Genomic DNA, 26,722 nt, shown 5'->3' with positions numbered 1-26,722 from the left:
GATAGGGATTGTTTTTAAGATTTGTTAGCTTCTCAGATGATGAGCATGGCATAAATACCTAGACAGAGAGGAGCACTAGCAAGGATATGCTTTTGGGAAGTGTTTTTCCCTTTTTTGTCAGCTCATCAATAGCCTGAATGCAATTTAGCTGGAGAGCTAGTCAGTGCTCCCGACTGGAACTCCTTTATCGACCACAAGAGAAAAGAACTGATCACTGAGGCACCAAAGGGAATCTAGGTTCCTGAGCACGGTTGGCATGCGACACAACCAGTTGGAACCAGCAATTCAGATTTTTGAGATGAGAGAATCCCCACCGCATGTGCATGCATGGACCTGGACCCAAAAGTGGGATTCATTGTAATGAGTATCTTTGGAGAAATAGGTATTTTTGTATAGACATACAGCTGACATCAGCTTCAACAGTTTTACTAATAGCCCCTAGATTTAAATGTCTTGGGGCTGTTACAGGACTGGGTCAACAATTCGCTCACTTCCACCACTGATCTAAAAGAACCCAAGGCCAAGGCTTCAGAAACCATATGCCTAAAGGTAAACCCCTAAAAGTCCATATTTAGGCACCTAACTAAGGGAACAGATTTCCAAAAGTAAGGAGTACACAGACGCTCCTCCTGATTTCAATGGGAGCTGTTGGGAAGCACTTGCAAAATAAACTCCCTTTTTTAGGTTCCTAAATATGGACACGTAGCCTAACTTTAGACACCCCACGGTGAAATTCTGGCCTCACTGAAGTCAGTGGCAAAACTTCTATCAACTTCAATGGGACCAGGATTTCCCACCTTGGTTTTGGAGGTCTTGGACTAAGCCTGTTGACTTTTAGAGAGTGATATAAGATATATTTTCCTCAGACTTTTGATTGATGAGGATGACTGAACTATAAATTTTGCTTATTTTAAACACATTAGAACCTATGAATGTTCTATTTGGTCAAAATATTGTAGTTTTAATATCATACATGCAGTAAGGGACAATTTCATAATCTACAAAAACATTCATTCATAAAACATTCAGATAATGTGTATGAGGTACTTCATTTATATTTCCTAAGCAACATACACATACTAAATGAGAATTATAACATGTTATTTTCTCAAACAACCAAAAATTATTAATCCAAAAAAATCTCATCCTATATAACTAAAGAAATGCCCCATTTGAGAGAGACCTCAAGACTCTCAGACTAGAAGAATAAAATGGAATCAAAGTTTTCCCAAAACAAAAAGGCAAGAGATCACACACTATTGCCTGGAGTTTTCTAAACAAAGAAATATGTATCTTGTAAATAATTAAGACATATGGTTATATTTATTTTATAAGAAAAGACCTATAATTCATTTACATATTCAAAATTGAGTTTTCAAGTTCTCTACTAATCTATGGTATAAATCAAATATCTTATTTAATGCAATTATGCACACATGACTACGGGGAAGATAGAAGGTGCTAACCTCCTTTTAAACAACTCTGGAATAACTTGAGCCAGATGACAGAATAATTCTACATTTTGTGAAAGCTATTATACAGGATCTTCTCTTTAGCAAAAGATAGAGTAACTCCTAAGGTATGCAACATGATTCTTTCAGATGATTCAGATGTTTTTGGTCCTTTTATTTTTCCCTGAAGACTAACAATTATGTACAAATTAGAATGTTAGCTACCTGTAGTGTTTCTCTGCTAACATAGGCAATCTGCTGTTCTGAAAGTGGTCCAGTCACTGCAAGAAAGAAAATATTTTGTTTTTACAAAAATAGGGGTTTTTTAAAAAAATTTCCTGGTGTTGTATTTCAGTGCCCTGCACAAGTTCAGCAGACACACACAGAAGCACTAGTCTACGTTCTGTGGTTCCAGCTGTACCATTTTTACCCTGAAACTAAATAATTCTAAAAGAATAGCAACCCTCTTCACAAACTTTTCCAATCTGACAAAGTAAACAGAAGAAATATGGATGGAGGCTGGAATTTCTCAAAGAGAATTAAGAGAGTTAAGGTGCTCACATCCCACTGAAATCCAATAGGAGCTGGGTGTTTAACTCCCTTAGGCTCCTTTGAAACTCCCAGCCTTCACACAACACAACCTTGCAATATGAAACTTGAGATCAAATCTAAATCTGTCTTCCCTTTCCTGAGGATCTTGAAATAAAATAGGAGTTACATTTTGGAAGCATGGAGTTCTGGAATCAGGTCAATCTGGATATCTAAATGACCCCGATTTTTCTAAGAATTCATGGGTACTTTGAGAAATCTAATTACCAGGGAACTACAGTATACTGAAATCCTTTGGTGTTACCTCTTAGGGTACACCTACATTGCAACAGAAAAACAGCGGCGCCAAGTCTCAGAGCCCAGGTCAACTGACTCGGGCCCTCAGGGTTCAGGCTGCCAGGCTAAAAATTGTAGGGTAGATCAAGGGTCTCAAAGTCCCGGCCCGAGAACCTCCCCACTGTGGCCCGTGGAAGAGAGACACATGCAGCCACACTGCCGGCAATGTCTGTTGCAGGCACTGCTCCCCGCAGCTCCCATTGGCTGGGGGAGGGACAGAGACACCATCACTAGTCGCCAGGCAGAGTCAGCCATGGAGGCAACATCATTAGTTGCCAGGCAGTGTCAGCATCACTTTTTTCCACAATGAATATAAACGAGTCAAAATACCGAACACAAGTATCTGCTGCACACCTTGCTGCAATCCTGAAGGTTTCAACTGCTCCATCACTGAGGCCAAACATCAACAAACTGACAGAACTGAAGCGTTGCCAGGTGTCTGGCAAACACTAAAAACTCTCTGGCAGGCGAAGAACTGTATAAAGCTGCATGACAGTTTTATTATTTCTAACAAATTCGAAATAAAAAATACAATATAAACGTTTTCTTTTCTGAACACCATCTTCAGTGACATTATTGGCTCGCTGGGAGGATTTGAGGACTGGCCCTGGCCCTAAGGTAAATTGAGTTTGAGACCCCTGCCTTAGAGTATGGCTACACTGGAACTAAATACCTGCTGCTGCCTGTGACAGCTGACTTGGGCTTGCAGGGCTCAGGCTAAGGGGCTATTTAACTGCGGTGTAAATGTTTGGGCGTGGGTGGGAGCCCAGGCTCTGAGACCCCATAAGGGGATAGAGTCCCAGAGCCTGGGCTCCAGTCCAAGCCCAAACATCTACACTGCAACTGAACAGTCGCTTAGCTCGAGCCCCATGGGCCCAAGTCAGCTGACATGAGTCAGCAGTGGGTGTTTAACTGTAGTGTAGACGTAACCGGAGGATTTAATTGTTGAGGCCCGAGGTCTGATTGGACTGAGACACAGCTTGGAAATTAGTTAAATGAGTACAGAGTCTTCTACTCTAAATAGTAGGGTTGAAGCCAAAATCAGTAGTGACAGGAAAGCATTACTACAGGACATCTGTTCAGCCACTTATGTGAAATGAGCTCATTTCCTGGTGAGCAGGTCTTTCACATCACAAAAACTATCACCACGATTAATGCTCTTCTCAATGTTAGCAGAAATGCCAAGGACTGACTTGGCCACTCGTAACTTCTTGGGTCATTATAATGATCTGTGCATGTAAAATGATCCTTCAGCTTGATTACTGTTATGAGATAAACCTGAAAGTCTGTATGCTGTTTTACTCTTCCAGTGCAGAAGATGAAGCTACTGGGTGGGAAATTGTGGGATAAATATGAAATTAAAGAATTAGAGTTAGCTTAAGTTTGATTAATATACATGTGTTGTAAAGAAAGGCCCTCACTAGCAAGTAGAAGACAGGCCTTGAAAATAATGAGTTATAAGGCCAGAAGGAATGTAGTAGGGAGGATGCCTGGTTCAAAGATTAACTAACGAGATAAGGGAAATTTTCTAAAAAGGCGGCTTCTGACTGATAGGGATGACTGCAGATGGTTTTAAATAAGACAAAAAAAAAATCTGTCTTAAAGGGACCCTGCATAAACCTTCCCACCCCGCATACCAGTGTTAAACCCTATGTGAACCCAGGTGCAATGGAAAAACTGTTGGGTCAACGAGGAGGGGAAGAAAGGCCTTGGGAAGATAGGAGGTTGTAAATCTTATCTGGATTAAGACTGAAAAATAAGGGTGAACTGTCTCAAACGGGTTTTAGCTGAAGACAGTAATTGGCAATGACATCACTTGTCTGTTAAAGGATATAAAAAAGTAAACTCTTAAAAGGGTTCATTGCTAGAAACTGTATGACCAAATTGGAGCCGACTAATATAGGTCTAAGCACCTCTTAGTTAGCCTGTTTGTAAGTATCTTGAGCAAATACTTATCAATGTTCTGTTACTGTTTGAATGTAGTAAATTGCTTATTATTTAGGCATTGTAATCATGTTTAGAGCTATTATATAAATACCTATTTGACCTTTGGAGTTAATAAAGGAATTTATGGTTAAACTAGCGTCGTGGTAATAGCCAGCATAAATACAATTTAGATGTTGGTGGCTTGAAGGTTCCTAGGGTGGACCTTTATCTGAAAAGATTGTTTCAGGGCTGCAATTAAATCCCCATTTGTTACCCATTTTGTCTGGAATATTGTCCCTTTCATGCAGGTCCTAGTGCCAGAGTGATAAAATCCTTGTTCTTAGATTTCCATTATCCTAACATTTTTCAAAGCCTGTTCTAACAAAAATATGTATTTCTATCAACTAATGTATTCTTGCCATTGTGTGATAGATAGGGCTGTAAGAAAATTACGGGCTGCAATTTTGTTGCAGAAACTACAACTTTTACCTTTTACAGTTACCACAAATGTCAGTGGCATTGTGACCCTGTGTGCCAGATTGCACCACTCGCTCATATTTGCCCCAGGCACCCCGCCATCATGCTGGCCTTTGAGAGCCAAGCAGGACATGAGTCATATTTTCTGTGCTGCTGCCCTACTTTGGAAGATAGTCTTCATGCCTTGAACCACAGCTTTAACAAACTGTGGCAACAATTTTTGAACCAAAAACATCAACTTTTTTACAGCCTTAGCGATAGATTTAACTAATGTAATGCAAATAAAGCTAGCAATTAACATTCCACATTCAGCTAAGACCCTTTTTAATTGGGCTGTACTCTTGTCCATCAGTGAAACCTTTCACTTTTGCAACAATATGTGGTGTTTTCAGAGGACTGCACATTTCACTGCTACCTTATCGTTCCCCTCCCAGCTCCTAACTGTTTTGCCCACCTGTTGCATCTAATCTTAAACCATATTTTGTAAACTGTTTGAAGCAGGGATTATCTTTGTATTTTGCATCTGTACAGCACCCAGCATGAAGCCCTGATTCCTGTTTAGAGCCTCTAAGCACTGTTCTAATACAAATATCAATATACATGACAATCTCTCTATGCAAGCAACACCATTCATGACAATAGGTCCATTATACCAGCTATCAACAGGTAATAGTGTGTAATATAGTAAAGCCAAGCTCATATGAACTTGGAAGAAAAGTGGATATATGCTAAAACTGCATGACTGGAAGCATGTTCTTCATTTTATTTTTTACATTAGAAATATTGTAAAATTAAAGAAACAAGGGAGTAGTATATCAAAACACACAAGTTATTTCTCTCTTACCAGCCCTTCTTTAAAAATATATAGTAAATTTTGTTTGTTTTGGCAAACTGGTACTTTTCTAATATGTAAACTGCTATTTGTCCTTAAACAAGTTAAAATTGTCATTAAATGATTATAATATATATTAGATCCTAAGACATAGGTAAACAATGCTGACCATTTAAAAATTTTCATTTTTAACCCTGTAAATACTGTAACTATACATTGGTCTAACAAGTTATATTTAGCTTTCACAGATGCACAGTGATGGCTTACCATGATAAATATCCTGTAGAGAACCACCTCCACAAAACTCCATGCAAATCCATAGCTTATCTCGCCTAAAAAGTAAAAGCATTCATTAGCCTTCCATATTTAGAACTTGGCCTATTAAAGATAATTCAAAAGTCTTAAACATTAAGCAACAGAATATAACAAGCCTACATATTATGCAAGTACAAATGAAAACAGAAAGTATCTGTGCTATCTGATACTAAAAATACGCACTTTAAACAAACATCCAAGAACTTCCCCCAATTTATTGCATTAATGTGAACAATAAGAATGAAGCATGTGTGCGCTTTAAAATGCCTAAGAATTGAATACCAAGGGAAATTAATTTCCTACTCACTGGCTAATTTGCTTTCTATGGTAACAGTTGAGAGAATGCAAACCCTGGGTTACTACCACTCCCTCGATCGGACTGGCAGGATAACAGCTAATCACTACCCAAGGGTTTCCCCACTCTAAAACCAGAAGAATGGAATGATCAGCTAGTTCTCACAAAGGCTTACTTTACAGAAGACACAATTGGAGAAAATTTGAACACTAAAACAACAGAGCTTCGTTTTTTTTTATTTTTTTCCACTGATAATGTAACTTTTAAAAAAATTTATAAAAATTACTTTTAGAAGTGTTATGGAAGACACAAGTCTAATATGGTGCACTTTAGAAACACAAAGCAATGTAACGTCCATCACAACCACTATCAGAAATGAAAGATAAAAAGAATACATATCTTCAGTGAATGACAATTTAAAATGCAGAGAAGTGCTCTTTTCTCTATCAATAAAACTGATTGAATCAAATGAACCCGAGTATAAAAAGAGCTATAAAATTCTGATTCATCCTATCCTAAGACAGTAATGCCCTGAGCCGTAACTGACTGAGTGGGTTCATCCCACACAGAGTACAAGTAAAGAATTGTTAATAAGTGTGTTCAGTACACCAACTAGAATTAGTTACTGAGTTGTTGCTAAGCCAGTGGCCGCTCTAGCTAAGGCCATAAGCATTAGCTAAGAACTGACAAACTCACAGCTGGAAACCAAACCAGCTCACCTGTATGTTAGTTTTGTTCAAAATAGATATTATTCTTATAATAATGTATTTAATGTTTAGGCTCTATTAAATGTTTGTAAATTGCTGCATGCATTAAGCTCACTTGTAATGTCTGTATTCCACTCTATAAAGAAATAAGCAAGTTTTGCTTTAAAACTTTGAAAATGTTTGCTCTGAACTTGTGAACCCAAGCACAAGGATCAACAACCTCTCCTCCCCCTGCCCATTAAAAGGCGGTCTATCAAGATTAAATAGACCATTAAAAACATGACAATACAAGGATTGGTGAATGACCCTATAACACTTTGGAAATGCTATGTGCAAGGGAGCTCTTCCCATAGACCAGAAGGCCAAACATAAAAGATAAAACAGGGTTACAAGGAAATTTGTCATCTCTTTGCTGTTTGCACTCTCACAGGGCCAGAGACGATAAAGTAAGGCAGAGATCCCCAGGGGTTACCCCTAGGTCCTCCCTGAAAGACATTTTGAATTGACAGATTACTACATCTCTGTCATCTTTACGAATCAGACACGGTAACTCATTTGTGTATATATGCTTGCTTGCTTTAACCTATAAATAACTCATTTCTTTTTCCTAATTAATAAACCTTTAGACAGTTTATTATAGGATTGGCTACCGGCATTATCTTTGGTGCAAGATCTAGGGTATCAACTGATCTGGGGTAAGTACTTGTCTCTTGGGACTGGAAGCAACCTGAATAATGAGAGATTTTTGGTGTAATTGTCCAGATTGCTTGGGTGACAAGATAGACAGGAGAGCCCAAGGGGTCTATCTGTGACTCCATGATAAGACTAGTACAGTGATCCAGGAGTTCATACTTGTTACTGATTTGGCGAAATCTAATTATAGACTCATAGACTTTAAGGTCAGAAGGGACCATTATGATCTTCTAGTCTGACCTCCCGCATGATGCAGGCCGCAAAAGCTGACCCACCCACTCCTGGAATAATTCTCTCCCTTGACTCAGCTGTTGAAGTCCCCAAATCATGATTTAAAGACTTCAAGTCGCAGAGAATCCTCCAGCAAGCGACCCCCTGCCCCATGCTGCAGAGGAAGGTGAAAAACCTCCAGGGCCTCTGCCAATCTACCCTGGAGGAAAATTCCTTCCCAACCCCAAATATGGCGATCAGCTGAACCCCGAGCATGCGGGCAAGATGTTCTAATTATAGAACATACTACCAGTTTGGGGTGTCAGCACTATTTTTGACAGTTTGCTCGGAGGTAGGCGCTCACGGTCATGAGTCTCTCCAGTGTGACAGTTACCTTTTCTAGATAGGTCTGTTTTAATTACTACAGCGCAGATTAATAAAATGACAAACATGAGGACAAGGAGAGAGGATAGAATTGTGATAACATACTAACTTTGTTTCCTGACTGAAAAAATCAAGGATAAAACACTTCCAAAAAACAAATAAGAAAGTATTCAAATACTGAAATTGTTCTTCTTTCATTTTGGTGCTAAACCTCTCTATTCCGACCTTCCCCTCCTACATCCTTTTCTAAGCCACTCTCAACCTCTACCAGTTTCTCTCGCCTTCTCCTGCATAGGACTCTAACCCTTTCTCTTGACAAATCACAAGATCGTCTGCTTACTCTACCTTCTCACAGGTAGTCTGTCTGGCAGCAGCTCCCAACAGTTAAATATATTCCCAGACAAAATGTTTTGTTAAAACGGACTTAAAGGTTGAAAGCACACCACAGTAATTTAAGGATTAAAAACCGCCTTACAAAAATGCTGTAATTTATTTATTTATTTTTTTAAAAGAGACCAACAAGCAACAGAAACCCAAACAATTCATAGTTAAGGTTAAATTTATATTTGTAGTTAAGGTTAAATTTTGTGTGTGTGTGTATATAAATTAATAAATAATAATCAATTGATGAATAATTATATAATAATTAAATAATTTTAAAAAAACATTATATAATTTTTTTTTAAAAAGGGGGGAGAGATAGCTCAGTGGTTTGAGCACTGGCCTACTAAACCCAGGGTTGTGAGTTTAATCCTTGAGGGGGCAACTTAGGAACCTGGGGCAAAATCAGTACTTGGTCCTGCTAGTGAAGGCAGGGGGCTGGACATGATGACCTTTCGGGGTCCCTTCCAGTTCTATGAGATAGGTATATCTCCATATATTATTATTATATTATATTTGAAAGTATGGACAACATTCACAGTTAAAACACCCCAACAATCTTAACTCTGTCTTTAGGGTGATGCTTGTCTTCTTTGGCCCTTTCATACCTAAGAACAGCCATACTGGGTCAGACCAAAGGTCCATCTAGCCCAGTATCCTGTCTTCCAACACTGGCCAATGCCAGGTGTTTCAGAGGGAATGAACAGAAAAGGTAATCATCCAGTGATGCATACCTTGCCGCTCATTCCCAGCTTCTGGCAAACAGAGGCTAGGGACACTTCAGAGTATGGTTTTGCATCCCTGTCCATCCTGGCTAATAGCCACTGTTGGACCTATCCGCCATGAACTTATCTAGTTCTTTTTTTAATCCTGTTATAGTCTTGGCCTTCACAACATCCTCTAGCAAAGAGTTCCACAGGTTGACTGTGTGTTATGTGAAGAAATACTTCCTTTTGTTCATTTTAAACCCACTGCCTATACCTAGGATAGGATCCTGAAACCCTCATCCATCAGATCAAGAGTCTGCAGGGTCAGGCTCCTACGTGTACTCTCCTTAGGGAGAGTGAGGCAGTATACAGAACATTCATAAGGGACCCATATAAGCCTCAAAATTACATAAAATAGTAATGCAATGTTGTTGTACCCACATTGGTCCCAGGATATTAGAGACACAAGGTGGGTAAGGTAATATCTTTTACTGGACCAATAAAAGATATTACCTCACCCACCTTGTCTCTCTCTAATAAGATAGTAATGACATTTTATTGTTAAGCTTTAAAGTCTGTTTCTAGCCGTGTAGGGCCAGGAGATAACAGACTTTAAACTCATGACCATTTTAGATACCAAAAAAAAAAAAAAAAAAAAAAAATCTGTCATTAGTGAGAGACTGAAGCTTGTCCATCTTGGACAGCAGGCAGCATATACACACGCTATTATAATATACACATACATTTATCAAAATTGAATCAAGCAAACATTTAGAAATGACTACATTAATAAAGTACTGACAAGATTTTCTATCCAGTTTCTAAATGTAGGGACATCATTTCTAGCATGGACTTTTCATTACAACTGAAAACAAATAGGCATTACTTTACCTGCATCATAATCAAACCCTTTTTATAACTGTATTTCAAAAGTTTGCCCTGACCACTTATTTTTTGGAAAACTTACATATACAAAAACAGCATAAGAAAAAAAGTTATACTTCAAAAGTCTTGTTCAGAGAAAACCCCACAATGATGCGGCCACCCCCACATAGGTCCATATTAACCTTTTCACCACCTAAGAGGCCAATTATCACATCTGGTTGCATCTGGAGGGTGAGCCAGGTCCAAATAAAGAGAAGTCTCAGCTGGAGGAGGAGCTGGTTAGTTTCTCTGGGCCTGTCTACCCTTAAAATGCTGCAGTGGCACCACTGCACCTGCGCCACTGTAGCAAAGACACTAGCTATGCCAACGGGAGGGCTTCTCCGGTCAACGTAGGTAATCCATCTCCGAGAGGCAGTAGCTAGGTCAACGGGAGAATTCTAGCGTCGATAGAGCGCTGTCTACATCAGAGGTTACGTCAGTTTAACTGCATCTCTCAGTAGTGTGAATTTTTCACACCCCTAAGCAATGTAGTTATAGTGACCTTATTTCCTAGTGCAGACCAGGCCTATAAAGAGAAGAAGTCCGAATGAGAAGGAAGCTGGGTCTCTCAATCTCTGGGCAGTAAAGAGGAAAGGAGGGTGGGAGACAGCAGCAGAGATTAAGGAGATTAAGGAGACTCCTGAACTGAGCCCCAGAAAAGGCCAACTGATATAATAATATCTTTATTATAACCCTAATCACTTTTGCTAAGTATTCCATAACACCTTGCATTAGCAGAAGTAAACTTTGGCTTAAGTAGATAAGAAAGCTGTCAGGACCAGGACATACTACATCAATAGGTAGGGAGTTATTCTCATAGACCAATGCTAGTATCCAAAACAAAGATAAGGAAAGGAACAGAACAATAATTTAAGGAATTGGGACAAGCTGATGGGTTGGATTTTAATGACATGTAAAGAGATCTGTAATTTATAAAATCATCTTATAAATACTAACAGCTGAGATGTGTAACTTTGGGAGCACATCTGCATAAGGTCAATGTAACAATGCTGCATGATGCAGCTTTCTGGAGACTGGTATAGTATTGAACCTTTTTCCTGTACTATATATAACAATAATCCTGACTGCTACTGGCTGGTCACTTGAATAGGCTTCATAATGAACCAAAGTGTGGTCAAGCAATTGACTACAATTTATTAACAAGTGACAGAGTCAAGACCTCTAAATATGCTAAAAACTGTGCTATCAAAGGACAGGATGAAAATAAAATACAGAACTGAAATACGCATCACCTTCAGATATCAAAGAGAACCCCAAAATACAAACATTAGTGGCCTTCAGAAATGTTAAGAGTTTCAGTTTTCTATGTACCACAATAGAATAATGTCCGTGATTAATACTTATGTTAGAACTACTGTTCCAAACGCAAGAGAATCACCTCCTCCTCAATTTTTCCTCAGAATTTCCTATCATCAAATAGCCACGGATTTTTTTTTTTGGCAAAGTCTAGTTTACTCCATGTAAACATCATTTGAAGATGTAATTTGATACAAATTAAAAGATATAAATGATGTTTTGCTATGGATCATTCCTTTTCAGAGAGGTAGCACTACAGCATTTTTGAAATGAGCAAAAGAAACAAAAATTGTACCTGAGATAGCTGCCAAAATAAGCAACTATGTTTGAATGCTTACAGTCTTTCATCATAATGATTTCCTGCTGCACAACAGCAAAATCTTCCCCTGAAGAAGAAAACAATTGATATTTTTGTAGTTTTATTTAAATATCCATCCCTCTGAGTTTGGCTTTCAACATTTTTTTTTAGCTGAAGAGCTTTGGTAATTATCAGACTTTGTAATTATCTTCATTTTATATTCATGTACATTTATATAATACAGCACTTTGTAAGCCAGCACAAGTTCCAAAAACTAAGGGAATAATAGGTAACTATATTCTTCAAATCAGGATGGAGCCCTAGTCCACTACTTGACACCTCTTAGGATAGTAGCCACAGCTCTTCTCAACCCCTTTTTAAATCCAATTACTCTTTATTTAAAGGGTAGAATTTACTCTAATACCTGTGTAGATTCTCTTGTGGGAAGCTCTGCTAGTAGAGACCAAGCAAGTTTATATTATATATGAAGGTTAGAAGTTGGTAATAGTAATTTTGTATGTTAATAACAATGTTCCCATTTATAGTCAGTCCTAAAAGTGAACAGCTTCCTGGTTGTTTGCTCAAGAGTCTCTGCTCTCCTTGGCAGGAATTGATGTACATAGAAAGTTCCTAACTTAATTCTTTTCCCTGGCACCTTGCTGTGTGGGTCTCCAGATGTACTATCAATAATCTATGTTCTTGAAATATGGCAAAACTTGTTACCTCTAACCACCATCTAGATCCATCTTGGATTATCTTCCTATAGAGAAATCATGTCATAGCACTCTTCAATGACCTTGAAACAAACTTAATGAGCATACAACTATACAGAAAGTGCTAAGTTGTATGCGCAGGCATTTCTCCAGTGTTGTTACTTTACCATTTATTTGAGCCTTGCTATCTGGTGCCTAGGTTGTGCCAATCTTTCCATTACAGACTCCAATTACCAGGTTTACACATCTATAAAAACTTGGTCAAACTATAGGAATAGTGTTCTGCCCAGTGTTGGGTTTTTTGTGGAGTTTGCAATGGGACAGGAATTAATTTTACCTTTTTTAAAAGTTTTTTTTCCAGATGCTATTTTGCAAGCCAATATTTCAAACATAGCTTTGTGCTGATTCTTTAGGTCATTCGGACAAATTAGTATCCATATGTATTTTGGAAAAGCTATTTTTATAGGAGTTATTTACTATCTATTAGAAAATACATTTTAAAGGAGTCCCCAGATTCTCAGTCTAAAATAGCTTTAAGAACTCGGTAAAATAAAAATATGTCTGACAGACTAAGAGCTCCAACATTTATCTCTATGAAGAATTTTCTTAAAAAAAAATATATATAATATATATTATATATATATATATATATATATATATATATATATATATATATATAATTTTTACATTTTTAATACATTTATTTTAAAGGAATGTAAAGAGACAGATTGAAAAAAAATTAAGAAAATTCAAAGGTATCCTATTATGACCAGTTATTGCAGAAGTCTCTGGTCAGTGCACCGTGTTACGTATTACATTGTACCTCATTTTAGCATAACTGAATGATAATACTTTTAAACCATAAGCCAGATTTTACAAAAGACCAATGTCCAGGAGTTGAGGACATACACTAAACTTATTTTTGAATGTTTTGGCTGTAAATTGTTAGAACCTCCATGCTATTTTAATAGCATGTATGTTACCAAAAGCTAATATAGTGCTAAAGAACTTCCAACACGGTAGACTAAATTATTCCTTGTGAAGATCATGTGTTGCAAAGTTAGCCCTTTAAATTTCCAAATTGTTTGCAAACAAATATTATCAGACTTGTAAAACTGTTCATTTATTTTGTGTATTGAAAACAAGTTTCAATCTACAGGCTGCAAAGTAACTGCTCAAATTCAGCTGTGTTATTCACAGTGTATAACTGATTACCTAAATCACATGATACTGTTTCTGCTCCCAGACAGCATAAACAGCTAGAAATTATTCTCCTCCCCACACCCAATCTGCAACTAGCAGAGAGACTATGATCCGTCTGAAATGTGGACCTTGCCCCCGTGAGCCAGGCTTTTGCTACTTGGGACAAAAAGTCACTCATAAGCCCTGGATAGCTGCTTCTATATGGGATGGAGGCCAGCTAGAACTTATCACAGCTATGCACCACCCTACCTATTAGTTGCCAAAAACCCACGCTGAAGTACAAGGTGCTAGTCACAATTTAGGCCTGTGTGGCAGAGAAGAAAATTTGAATTTTCATAGAGCCTCTCCATTTCAGGACCACCATACAACTTACATTAATCCAGAACACTGTCATGAGGGTCAAGTTCATAGGCAATGAAGGCAGACTGGAATCTGCTCGCCCAGAAATAGTATATTTGAGTATAAGCTTGGTCATATTTAGAAAAAGTTGCAAGACATCTTTTCCACCTACTAAAAGCTGAGAAATCTGGTAATGTAACTGTCTGCCCATGACTCTGTCTACTCTATAGCTCCAGGGGGAGCATAGTGTTTCTATTCCTCTTACTCAGAACATTAACCCAATATAAATCATGTAAGGCCAACTACTGTGGTGGTGGTCCCCTCTTTATATTACTGTGTGAGATGTCCTGAGAATAGTTCCAGTTTCACAAACATGTCTTGTTTAGGGCTATCATACTATTAAACTGACTTGTACTATTTAGGATGAGATGTGTATGTGCAATACACATACACAAAACATATCCAATTACAAATATAATCAGTTAAAATATTAAGATTTCTCTCTTCTAACCTGGACCTTAAAGTGAAACAGCGCAACAGCTAAAAAGTAATAAACTAAACGTACATCTTACAGCATCTGTTATGCTCATCAAGTCTAAATCAGACCAGTCCTCAGCCCTAAACACTTTATGATATGTAAATGAGATACACTTTGTAGAATCCAATCATATACACAATTAATACATAGTTCTATTGTAGTGGCCCACCAGGTCTACTTTAGCTTTCCATTCAAAAGCTGAACTTTTCTAAGTGCTCTAAAATCTGCATGGTTACTCAGACTGACTTGAAATCTGGTATGCCTCGTGAGCAGAGATACTAGAAATCCGTTTGCCATGGAAAAACACAGAATTTGCATTTTTACAGGGAACCTTTAGTTTTTACATTTTGTGAAAAAATAAAAACATATATTAACTAAATTTTACTGAAAGTACCAGTGTCACATATTCCAAAGGTTCTCAAACTAGCGAGCACACCCCCATGGCAAGAGGGGGAAGGGTACGTGAGAAGCTGCTGGTGGCAGCGCTGCGTTCAGAGCTGGACGCTTGGCCAGCAGCCACCGCTCTCTGGCTGCCCTGAAGGCAGAGTGGAGAACGGCAGCTGCTGGCCGGGCACCCAGCTCTGAAGACAGTGCCACCACCAGCAAGCACAGAACTAAGGGTAGCATAGTATGGTATTACCACCCTTACTTCTCCACTACTGCTGCTGGCGGCGCTGCCTTCAGAGCTGGGCGGCCGGAGAGCAATTCTATTAATTTTATTATGATTGATGGCACTGGTAGGCTTTGGAATTGTTTAAAAATTGTAAATATATCAATAAAACATTGTGTTCAACTGATACCTAGATATATTGTGGCTAGGGAAACTAAAGTTCAGCATTTCATTTAATCATGGTAAAACATGGATTTTTATGCTTTTTTATTGGAGAATTTTGGTTTTTTTAATCATGGAAAACTAGGATCCTGCTCATGAGGACTCTCTGGCTAGGGTTAGTGAACCAAATTTGGGGTAATTTGACCACGGGGTTCCTGAGATACAGCTTTTAAACAGGGGGGTGGAAAGCTCTCTTAAGGTTGACATTTTCCTGAATGTTTTATTGGGAATCAAACCATGGCTCTGATCCTGGCACAGGGATCTCAACTGCTTGAGAGTTAGCCCCAACTAGTTCTTGGCACCCACTACTCCTTTGGGGGAGCAAAATTCAGTAAAATATTCTCCAAAGAGTTTAGCGCACACACACAATGGATTACACTGAGCATTAGAGGACAGAGCCAACAGGGTTTGTAGTCCTATAAATTTTGTTACAGCTGGGTAGCTCAACGGGATAAGCAGTAGTCCTTTGAACCCCACCCACCAAGTGTCAGTTCAAAACCCACCTGGGGAAGAAATCTAGAAAAAAATTTGTAGTCATTTTATTCAAAGCTTTTGGGGGGGGAGGGGGGGGTTGAGGGTATTTTATGTAAGGGGAATTTAATCAAAGTAATTCTGGGGGGGGGGGGGGGGGAATTACACACTCAAACACTAAGTCTGCTCCCAAAACCAGTCCCAACAGTTGTTAAATTTTACAGCCCTTCACTCTTACCCAAAATATTCCATTTAACACTACTACACTTTCACTTACCCATCATTAAACCCACCAACTGCTCTCATATCCACTGCACTGCTGATAATCTGCATGGCAAGACCACCCCTGTGCCCCCTACTGACAACCTGCACAATTCAGTGCTGGAATGCTGAACAATAGATCCCACCTTACACTAAACTGAAGCTTTAAAAAGTTTCCTTTTAAATGTTTTGCACCCATTGTTTGCTCATTTCTAGTAAAGCTTCTTAGAATAGATCTACACTCATAGGTGCCAACTCCGTGGGTGCTCCAGGGAGCCTCCCGCCCCGACAATCAACTCCCCCCGCTCACTGAAAGCTGTTCTGCAGAGTGCAGGAGGTGCTGGGAGAGCAGAGGAGGAGCGGGGACAGGGCAAACTCAGGGGAGGGGAGGGGACGGAACTGGGTGGGAAAAGGTGGGGCGGGAGTTGAGTGGGAGCAGGGCCTTGCGGGGAAGAGATGGAGTGGAGGCAGAGCATCCCCAAGGAAAGTTGGAAACCGGCACCCTGTGTCTACACTACAACTGAAGGTGTGATTTGCAGCTCAGACAGCTTTAATCTAGCTAGCACACTAAAAACAGACTAGTAATGTGTACACGTGCCCAGAGGGACTGGGCAGTTTTGTAGAGCCCACGCTGAAGACCATGCCACCGTGTCTTTGCTACTACTGTTAGCATGTCAGATTAAACCTAGCACAGATATGCCTATCCAAGGTGCAAATCATACCTTTGAATGCAGCATAGACATACCCACAGTATAGACTTTGTCCAACCTCCTGCTCATTCTAAAAAGATTGTATGTTTACAAAAACATAATTCTTGGACACTTTTGATTTTCTTTAAGAGGGTGCCTTGATTCCACTCTGCCACCCGTATCTTCCCGATACTAACCTGCATGGTGGGAATATCTGAGAATGCTGTTCTTATATTTATCGGTTATATCTAACGCAAAATACTATACACCCTCTGCAGCATGATATGCAGACACAGATGTAAGACAGGAGTACCACAGCTAGAGTTAGCAATGCAAAACAGCAGGAAAAGCAACACAATAAAAGATTTAAAATAATCTTATGCTTTTTTTTGCACTTCTCTATTTGTGTTCATCCTTCCATCCTTAAAAAAGTATGTCAATGAAAGAGGGGATGCATAGCAGGAAATTTTGGGGTGAGGGGACCAGAAATTATCCCTATCCTTCTTGATGGGCATTTTTTTTAACCGTTAATTTTGTAAAATAAGAGCAAACAAAAATGAGCACAACTAAAACATGAAAAATACTGGATGTCTGTAAAGCAGTAAGCTTCAGCACAAGAAGACACTTACCTGGTTCTAGTTTTATTACTTTAATTGCCGCTAGCTCACTCGTGTTAACATTCCGAGCCTATAAAAGAAAAGAGAAAAGTATACTGAAGAATATAAAATTAAGATAATGTGAAGAGTTCATGCCAGAGCAACTAAAAACTCACTACATGAACTAAACATTCATTTAATTTTTTTAAACAAAAGCAGTGTTTTACAAGACTGTGCTAAATTAAAACATTTTGCAGATTTATATGTTATATCAGATTTACTATTAGTTTAAGGTTAGGGGATTTTTCAGTTAAATGTGTTACTGTAATTAAATGTAATTGGCCATAAATCATATATTTTGATTAGCTAAATAAACACTGCTGTGCAGTTAGCCCTATTAAACTATTTAGAACTTCTTTTAAAGTATGATCCACATGACTGTCTGATAAGCCAAACGTCATTGAGAAGTCCTTGGCTTCAAGAAACCACACACCATAATCCAAACATAATGCATATTTTATAATACTCAGCCTTTTTTCTCCCTTCTTGCCCTGCCATCTTTTCAAACAAAATGGTGAACTATGCATTAATTCTTAACCATACTCACAAGACTGAATTTTGCAATCACAACCTGGAAATCTTTAACGAGTTTTATATGGACATTTCTCTCAAGACTTTTTCATGGTAAATTTATTTTCTAATTACAAAGAAAACTATCTTGCAAGGACACTAAACAAAATTAATTTGAAATAAAGTGTGTGCTTTGGCACATCAGACATAAATTATGCAGCAAGGGCTATGAATTATGCTGTATTGATGCTCTGTAAATTTGTGACATACTGGGAATTGGGACAGGTTGCTTACAAAATAGTTTCAGCCTACATGGCTCCCAAACTGGGGGCTCAGGAGGTACGCAGCAGTAAGTACACTGTCTTGATGAAAAGCTGCTTCCATCCAAGGCTCTTGAATCTTGTTGCTTTCAAGACAGTACTTCAACCTTTTCTGCTCTGTATTCTACTACTTACCCCTACTTCCCTACCCCCACCCACTCACAGTATCTTCTTCCTGTGAAGCCATTAAAATCAGCTAAGGAGTTAGAAGACAGTATGAAAATAGCCCCCCCACTGTCCCAGCCTAATATATGCAGCAACTTAATTTTGAGCAGCATCCTAGAAAATGTACATGGCAATTGCTCAGCATCAGAATTACATTATCCACTGGGGTGCTGTTATGCAAAAACGTACCTTATATTAGAGTAAAAAAATAATCAAAGCTCAATTTTAAGACGACACTAAAAAGAAACTCAAATATGGTAAACAGCCTCCCCCCTTAACTAATCGTCTAGGACCACTGCTTGGAAGAATTTACTGGTCCTTAAAAGTATTTTGTAGAAGACCACCAGTGTGTTTCCAGCCCTGGCAAGTCATGATATAATACACCTTCAGACTACGTTTAGATTATCAGTTCACTTTTCCACCCTTTCAATTACAACATGATGTTAGCAGATAAAATTTTCAAGTCACTGAAGACCAGCTTTACAAAGGTATTAAGGTGCCTAAAGAAGAAGATATCGATGAGTTGGATTTTTAAAAGTTTCTAAGCATCTATCTGTATCTTTAGAAGCTTAAAGATACCTAGGAGCCTAAGGGCCAGATTTTTAAGTCCCACTGATTTACAATAAAACTTAGGGTCCTAGATCATGTTTGAAAATGGGACTTTGGAGATTTTAAAAAAAATGAGCTGCTATCTCCATCACTATGCTTGTGAAAGCATGAAATTCTACCTATTAAATGATATAAAGCCTCTCCTCCTTCTAACTGTAGTGGTGTGAGAGATGAGCTTGTAAACTCATGTTTGAACTGGAGTTGAGAAAACAGCAAGATGTTAATCAATATGTGAAACAAGACACCTGTCAACCTGCCAAGCCTAGAAATAAATTCTGCAAGCCAGTGGGAAAACACAATAATCTCAGATTTCCATCTTTGGTTTTCTACCCTTAAATTACAGTGAATAAATAAAGACTTGGCACACCACTTCTGAAAGGTTGCCGACCCCAGTATAGACCAAGCCCCAGGCAAAAATCAGTCAATGACTTTACTTAGCCCTGGGAGAAGCTCTCCCATTGGCATAGGTGGCGTCTTCACTAAGCCGCTACAGCGCTGTAAGTGTAAATTAGCCTTTAGTGTTTGGCAGGGACCAAAGCTTGCATAAGGGATAGATGGCTGAAGGTCAACCAGGATAAGACAAATAATATTTGTTGGTTAAAAAAGCAACCAGGAAATATGCAGACACTACAAAGGAAGGTCTGCATTCATCTTCTGTTTGCACTTGCAGTCAAACCAACTCCCAGCTACTTCTCATGATCAAGAAATAACAATGGCCAAGACTGTTTCCCCCCACCCCCCTATTTATATATGGGTGGGAGCTTGCAACTGCTTTTTTCAAATGCAGACTTCACTACTGTTGCTCATGCCTTTCTAAACTCAAGATTAGATTATGGCAGGGGTTCTCAAACTTCACTGCACCGCAACCCCCTTCTGACAACAAAAATTACTTCACGACCCCAGGAGGGGTGACCGAAGCCTGAGCCTGCCCAACCCCACTGCCCTGGGTGCTATGGCCAAAGCCCGAGCCACACCACTCCGGGCAGGGGGACCAAAGCTGAAGCTCAAGGGCTTCAGCCCCAGTCGGGGGGCCTGCAACCTGAGTCCTGCCACCCAGGGCGGAAACCCTTGGGCTTTGGCCCTGGATAGTGGGGCTTGGGCTTCAGCCCCGGGCCCCAGCAAGTCTAAGCCAGCCCTGGTGACCCCATTCAAAGGTGGTTGCGACCCACTTTGGGGTCCCAACCCACAGTCTGAGAACCACTGGTTTATGGTGATGTGCGCCACATAAAGCTGCATCTTAAATCCATCCAGAAAATCAAACTGATGCAGAAGTCATCTGTCCATTTGTTGACTCATCTCACCATGAGTATATTACAGTTATTTTCCATGATCTGTGTTGACTGCTACCTTTTTTCCAGATGGAATTAAAGATGTTGGCATCGGTTTATGCAGCCCTATATGGCTTTCTACCAAATGCAGCATCCGCATGCAGTCACACTGGCAATTTTGATATGTTCCAAAACCATAGCAAAAATATCTATACTAAGTCAGTCTAAGATCAACACTGCTATAGACTAAACCTTCACATCTGAGGAAGTTTTTCAGCATTTTAAGGCCTGGTCTACAGTGAAAAGTTACGTCATCATAGCTACTTCAGTCAGGGGAGTGAAAAACACACCCAACCAACATAGCTGTGCCAGCCTACACCCCTAGTGCAGAGGCAGCTATGTTGACAGAAGAATGCTTCCGTCAATGTAACTGCCATCGTTCAGGGCAGTGGTGTTCCTACACCAACAGAAAAACCCTTTCCCTTGATGTAGGCTGTGTCTACACTATAGTCTCTACAGTGTAGACATATCCTAAGTAACCTTTGAGAGACATTAGTTCATCAACTGGGGCCTGGGCTACACTACAGTTAGGTCAACATAGGGCAGCTTACATCGACCTAATTATGTCAGTGTACACACTACAGCCTTGTCCCGCTGATGTGAGTACCCTACTACACCGACATAATAACTCCACCTCCATGAGAGGCACAGGGCTTTTGTCAGTAGTTATGGCAATGCATACTTACTTACATAGGCTGTTGGCTGTCTTGTCAATTTCAGGGCTCCAGGCTGGAGCCCTGAAATTGACAAGAAAGCTGGGCAGCTAGAGCCCAGATGCCCCCAGCTGCTCACCCAGCTCCCCGCTCAGAGAGGTGAGAAGCCCAGGCGGCTGCCCCCAGCTCTCAGCAGTGAACCGGGAGGCAAGAAGCCCAGGAAGCTGCCTCCTGCTCCCAGTGGGGAGCAGGGAGGTGAGAAGCCCAGAGAGCAGCTGGGCTCCCAGCGGGGAGCTGCACAGAGAAGTTAAATAAAACAGGTACCTGTTCAGAAACAAAGACTATGAATGTGTCTATACAAATGCAAGAGGCTTAAAGTAAAAACAAGTTAACTAGAATGCCGCTCAATGGAAGAGGATCTTAATATACTCGGCATTATTGAAAAAAGAATAGAAAGATAAATCAGTGGGGTACTAGAATACCTGGCTGTAAACTATACAGGAAAGACTGATTAGGCAAATGAAGTGGAGGAGGAGCACTGTACTTAGAAGATTCTACAGGATTTAGCAAGGTAAAAATTGAATGGAAAGGTCCACACAGTTGAATCTTTCTGGACATGAAGCCCAAAGCTGTGAGAGTGAGAGTGAGAGAGTGTGTGTGTGTGTAAAAATAATGAGGGGTGTGCGTGTATGTATTTATTTATTTAATATTAATTAGTAGGCCTATACTACTGGCCTCCAGATCAAGAAAAGGATATTGAATGCACAATATTGAGAGAAATCAGAGATTGCAAAAATCTAAGAAAAAAACAATGGCGGACTTCAGCTACCAACATAAACTGGTCAAACGGCACTATAAGACAAAGTTTAAAGAAGCAATGTCTCAACGCTTTAAGCCAGTGCTTCTTGGAATAGCTAGTTCTAGAGCACAAGAGCAGAGGCTATTCTTCACAGTCTTAAATAACAGTAGTTGAACCACTGAGTAATAGTGACTACAATATAATTAGATTCAACATCCTAGGAAGTAAGATACCAAGAACTGACATAGTGACACTAAATTTTAGAAAGGGATATACAGACGCCCCCTGACTTACGCAATCATTCTGTCCCAGAAAGCCTTGCGTAACTCGAATTTTGCGTAAGTCGGAAACATATACCCGAATGTTCTGCAAAAATTTCCGCAACTCAATCCTATTTCTGGCTTATGGAACTTTTTCCATAAGTGCAAATTTGCGTAAGTCAGGTCTTGCGTAACCCGGGGAGCATCTGTATTTCAATAAAATGAGACTTTAGATGTGGCATGAATGCTATTTAAGGAAACCACAGCAGGTATTCTTGAACAAAAAGGGAATCAGGATGGCAAGAAGTAAACCCATTTGGCAAAACAAAAAGCTTGAAAGGTTATTAAGCCAAAGAGATCCTTCAGGTTTGAATATCTAACCCTAGTGAAGCTAATACACAAGAACATAAATTATAGCAGGCAATACGTAAAAGGGAAATTAGAAGGGTTAAAATGGAAGTCAGAGCAAAGAGCTAGGCTCTTCATTATTGGTATTTACCACTTTTCCCCGAAATATTCACATTGTTTTTTTGAAAAAGCCAGTATTCAGGTCCTACTGATTTTGACCTGAATTTTGGGACCCAGAAATTTTTTTGCAGGAGACGAAGATGGGGCTTTGCTGAAAAGCCGGCAGGGTCCAGCAGGGGTCTCTGTCTAGAAAGGGGTTTTAGTACTCATGAGCCAGACTATCACTTCCCTCCTGAACTCGGAAGCCAGTACCACCTGACTGCTGCAGTGACAGGGCTGTTGGGAGCGGAAGGCTGTACCCCAGGCGTACTAGCTCCCTGCTGAACAGAGCCTACTTCTGAGGCCAGCCCTTCAGAATGGGAGTCGACAGAGCTGTGCTGCACAGCTGCAGCGATCAGCCCTAGGGCACAGAACCCCGTCTGCTTTCCTTCCATTATCCTGTCAGACAGCCTGTACATGGGAAGCAGATGGGGCAGCACTGAAAGACCAAATGGGCCAGGATGGGACTGTGACGGGATCCCCGGGGTACAACATGGAACTGGGTACTGCTGCGCCACCTTCACTCCCCAGCCTGGGCCATCTCTCACAATGCTTTGCTAGTGACAAACAGCAAACCCCTCCAGATGCTCTTATCACTTAGCACAACAGTGTGGAGTCCCACACCCAGCTAAATTGCATGAATGCTCCTTGAGCCACTCCCGAATCACACAGAGACAGGCACAAGTAAGTTTCCCAAGCCCCCAGCCGCGCACCCCCAGAATATACTGTCTTGCCCTGGTCAGAAGCCTGACCAGTGTAAGTTTATTATCCAGTCTTCCCCTCCCTCGATGTGGAGAGGACATGCACTAACCTGTGTAAACTGAGCTGAGATTTCCCAAGCACTTCAACCAAAATACACTGTTTTAGGTAAAATATAAAACAGATTTATTAAGTACAGAAAGATAGATTTTAAGTGATTAAAGTGGTACTTACCAAAGAAAATAAAAGGTAAGCACAGTGTCTAAAATTTTCAACCTTATTAGACTAGGCAGTATTTGGATCAAGCAGTTTCTCTCACCCCACTGAATGCTGCAGGTAGGTTACAGTTCTTAATACACAGGCTTCCCCTTTAAGCCTGGGACCAGTCTCTTGAGTTCAAGTCTTTGTCTTCCCAGTGTTCTTGTTAATTCCAGCATGGGTGGGGGAGGAGAAAGGCAAAAGCATGATACCACTGTCCCCTATTTTATATCCTCAGTCCATGTGCCTGGAAAACACCAGCCCAGACATGTACTGGCAGGCTTTGCTAAGTCACAGAGCGAAGCAATCCCCCATTGTGTGATGCTTGTGCAGCCCTCTTACAGCATTGTAAATCCCATATTTACAATTCCCCTACTGATTATTGATCACTTAACACCCTCCTGGGAGTGGATCACCTCCTTCGTTGTCACTGGAGAACTGGCAGTGGGTGACTCTCAAACTTGCAACATATTTCAGCAACAACCATACCGCTAAGCCTCATAACTTCATATACACTAACGATATAGATATTTTGACAGAACAGTGGATTTCAGCAGATCATGACATTTCCATTCCTTATGTGGCATACTTTGTACAAAACATATCGTAATTACATGACAGTAGTGAATATGTGGGTTCCAAGGTGCTGCATTGAGGTACAGAGTGCCACAGGGACTCTGTCTGGGGTAAAGCCTTCAACTCCCCTCCTGATCCGGGCCCTTCCATTCACTTCCTCTGCAAGCAGGGGAAGAAAGAAAGGCAGGGAGTCGGGTCCTGGAAGCTGAGACTGCCCAACTGCTTCATGGTGAGTAATCCCCACCCCCCACGGATACCAGGCACTCTTCCCCCTCCACCTCATATCTCCATGAGTATCGGGCATCCTTCCTTTCTTTCCCCTCCCCCCCCCCCGTTTTGTTCCTGGTTTTTATGAATTTTTCTCCTATTTTTTAATAAAACCCAATAAATTCCTAGGACATTTTAAAAAATAAAAATCGAAAATGAAAGGCCTTACAAATAGCTAATGACATTTAAAAAAAAAAAACCACAAGAAATTATGTAATTATTTCAGAAGCAGGATGCCTGCAAAAGAATTGGTGGGTCTGCTGGATCACCAAAGTTAAACGGAGCAATTAAGGAAGACCTATGGACACTACTGAGAAGATAGAAGATTTATTTGTATCAGTCTGTATCACAAAAGTTGTTAGGGACCGGTCCTTTTCTTGTAATAAAGATAAGGTGCTATCAGAAATTGAAGTGTCAAAAAGAAAAGGTGCTGAAATAATCATATAATAAAAAGCAATAAGTCACCAGGCCCAGGAGGTATACATCCAAGAGTTCCGAAGGAGATTAATTATGAAGTGACTGAGCTGTTAACAAAAACATGCAATTTTTCATCAGAAACAACTTTTGTGCCAGAGGGTTGGAGGGCAGCAAGTATTATACCCATATTTAAAAAAAGTTCTAGGAATGATCCCGAGAATTACAGAGCAAAAAGCCATGTCTACTTGGCAAACTGGTTGGAATTCATAATAAAATACCTGGAAGACCATGACATGATCAGGTCTAATCAGCAGAGCTTCTGCAAAGGGAAAGAGTCTCTCTCTAATCCAAGGGATCTCAAACTTCATTGCACCGCGACTCCCTTCTGACAACAAAAATTACTACATGACCCCAGGAGGGAGGGACCGAAGCCTGAGACTGCCCGAGCCCCACCGCCCTGGGTGTGGGGGGCCAAAGCCCAAGCCCCACTGCCCCGGGTGTGGGGGGCCAAAGCCCAAGCCGAAGGGCTTCAACCGCAGGGGCCTGTAACCTGAGCCCCACCACCCAGGTCTTAAGCCCTCAGGCTTCGACCCCAGGCGGTGGGGCTCAGGCTTCGGCTCTGGCCCTGTGTCCCAGCAAGTTTAAAGCCAGCCCTGGCAACCACATTTTAAAATGGGGTGGCGACCCACACTTTGAGAACCATTAATCTATTAGAACTGTTTGAACATGTCAATAAAATAGAAAATAAAGGAGACTGGTTGACAATTTTTACAGCCTTTTTTCAGGCTCAGAGACAGGGTAAGTGGTCAATTTTCACCATGGCAAAAGATTAACAGCTGGTAGCTCAAGGTTCAGTACTTGGTCTGGTGTTGTTTATTCTAGTTATTAACAGTTTTTGGAAGAGAGGTGTGCAGTGAGATAACCTAAATAATTGTCATTTGCAAATTGTGCTATCTAAATCCAGAGAGAACTATGAGGAGCTAGAGGGATCTAAGGTGAATGGGCAACAAGATGGCAAAGTTCAATGTTTATAAACACAAAAACCCTGCACATTACAGGGAAAATTATAAACTACTCATACACCCTACAGAGTTCTAATTTAACTGTTTCAGCTCTGGAAAAGAACTTGGGCATCACCCAATGTGGTCAGCTCAGTGAACAACTCTCCTCTGTGTAGCAGAAGGCAAAGAAGCAAACAAGATGTTAGGATGAATAAGGGATGACGAATTAGAGAAATATTATAATGCCATTATAAGTCAGTGGTCAGACCTCATCTGGAATACTGTGCACAGCATTTGTCACCTTATCTCAAAAAGGATGTGCAGAACTAGAGTGGGCTCAAAAGAGATTTTAATATGAAGAGAAATTAAGAAGACTGGGATTGTTTACCTCAAGAGACAAATAGGAGAGAAAATGGTAACCGTATAAAAAATGAATCGTCTAAGAGGCACAGGAGAGAGAGAACATAAGCTCCCAGTCTTATAAGACAAGAACCCTGGGGATATTCAATTAAACAGAAAAGTGACAAATTCGAAAGTGAGAAAGGAAATACTTTTTCATGCAATGCATAATTAGACTGTGGCACACTACCACAGGAAGTCATTGGGTATGTCTTATACTACAGCTCGGAGCAAGCCTCCCAGCCAGGGCAGACAGATTAATGCTTAACACTCGAAATAGTTGTGTGGACATTGTGGTACCGGCAGAGGCTCAGGCTAGCCACCTGAGCTCAGACCCAGGGATAGGATGGGCTTAAACTCAAGTGGCTAGCCAGAGCCTCTGCAGTGCTGCAATGTCCAATCTCTACTAGGGATTTGAATGAGACATCCATGGCGGGGTGGATAATCCCA

General features: G+C 40.3%; 1 protein-coding gene across 3 annotated transcripts in view; it reads right to left on the bottom strand.

Annotated features, from left to right (window-relative positions):
* The window catches only part of MAP4K3 (mitogen-activated protein kinase kinase kinase kinase 3), a 125,708-nt gene that overhangs the window by 92,616 nt on the left and 6,370 nt on the right, over positions 1-26,722 (bottom strand). For all 3 annotated transcript variants that reach the window (XM_065400303.1, XM_065400301.1, XM_065400304.1), the window contains exons 2-5: positions 17,478-17,535; positions 11,800-11,890; positions 5,839-5,903; positions 1,677-1,732 (exon numbers count right to left, since the gene is read on the bottom strand). In XM_065400303.1, the coding sequence (XP_065256375.1) occupies positions 1,677-1,732; positions 5,839-5,903; positions 11,800-11,890; positions 17,478-17,535 (270 nt within the window). The remainder of the gene's footprint in view (positions 1-1,676; positions 1,733-5,838; positions 5,904-11,799; positions 11,891-17,477; positions 17,536-26,722) is intronic.

This window comes from Emys orbicularis, chromosome 3 (genome assembly GCF_028017835.1).
Source record: "Emys orbicularis isolate rEmyOrb1 chromosome 3, rEmyOrb1.hap1, whole genome shotgun sequence".
NCBI classification, from domain to species: Eukaryota; Metazoa; Chordata; order Testudines; family Emydidae; genus Emys; species Emys orbicularis.
Note: the sequence above shows the minus strand (reverse complement) of the source record. Positions and strands in the feature narration are given on the sequence as shown.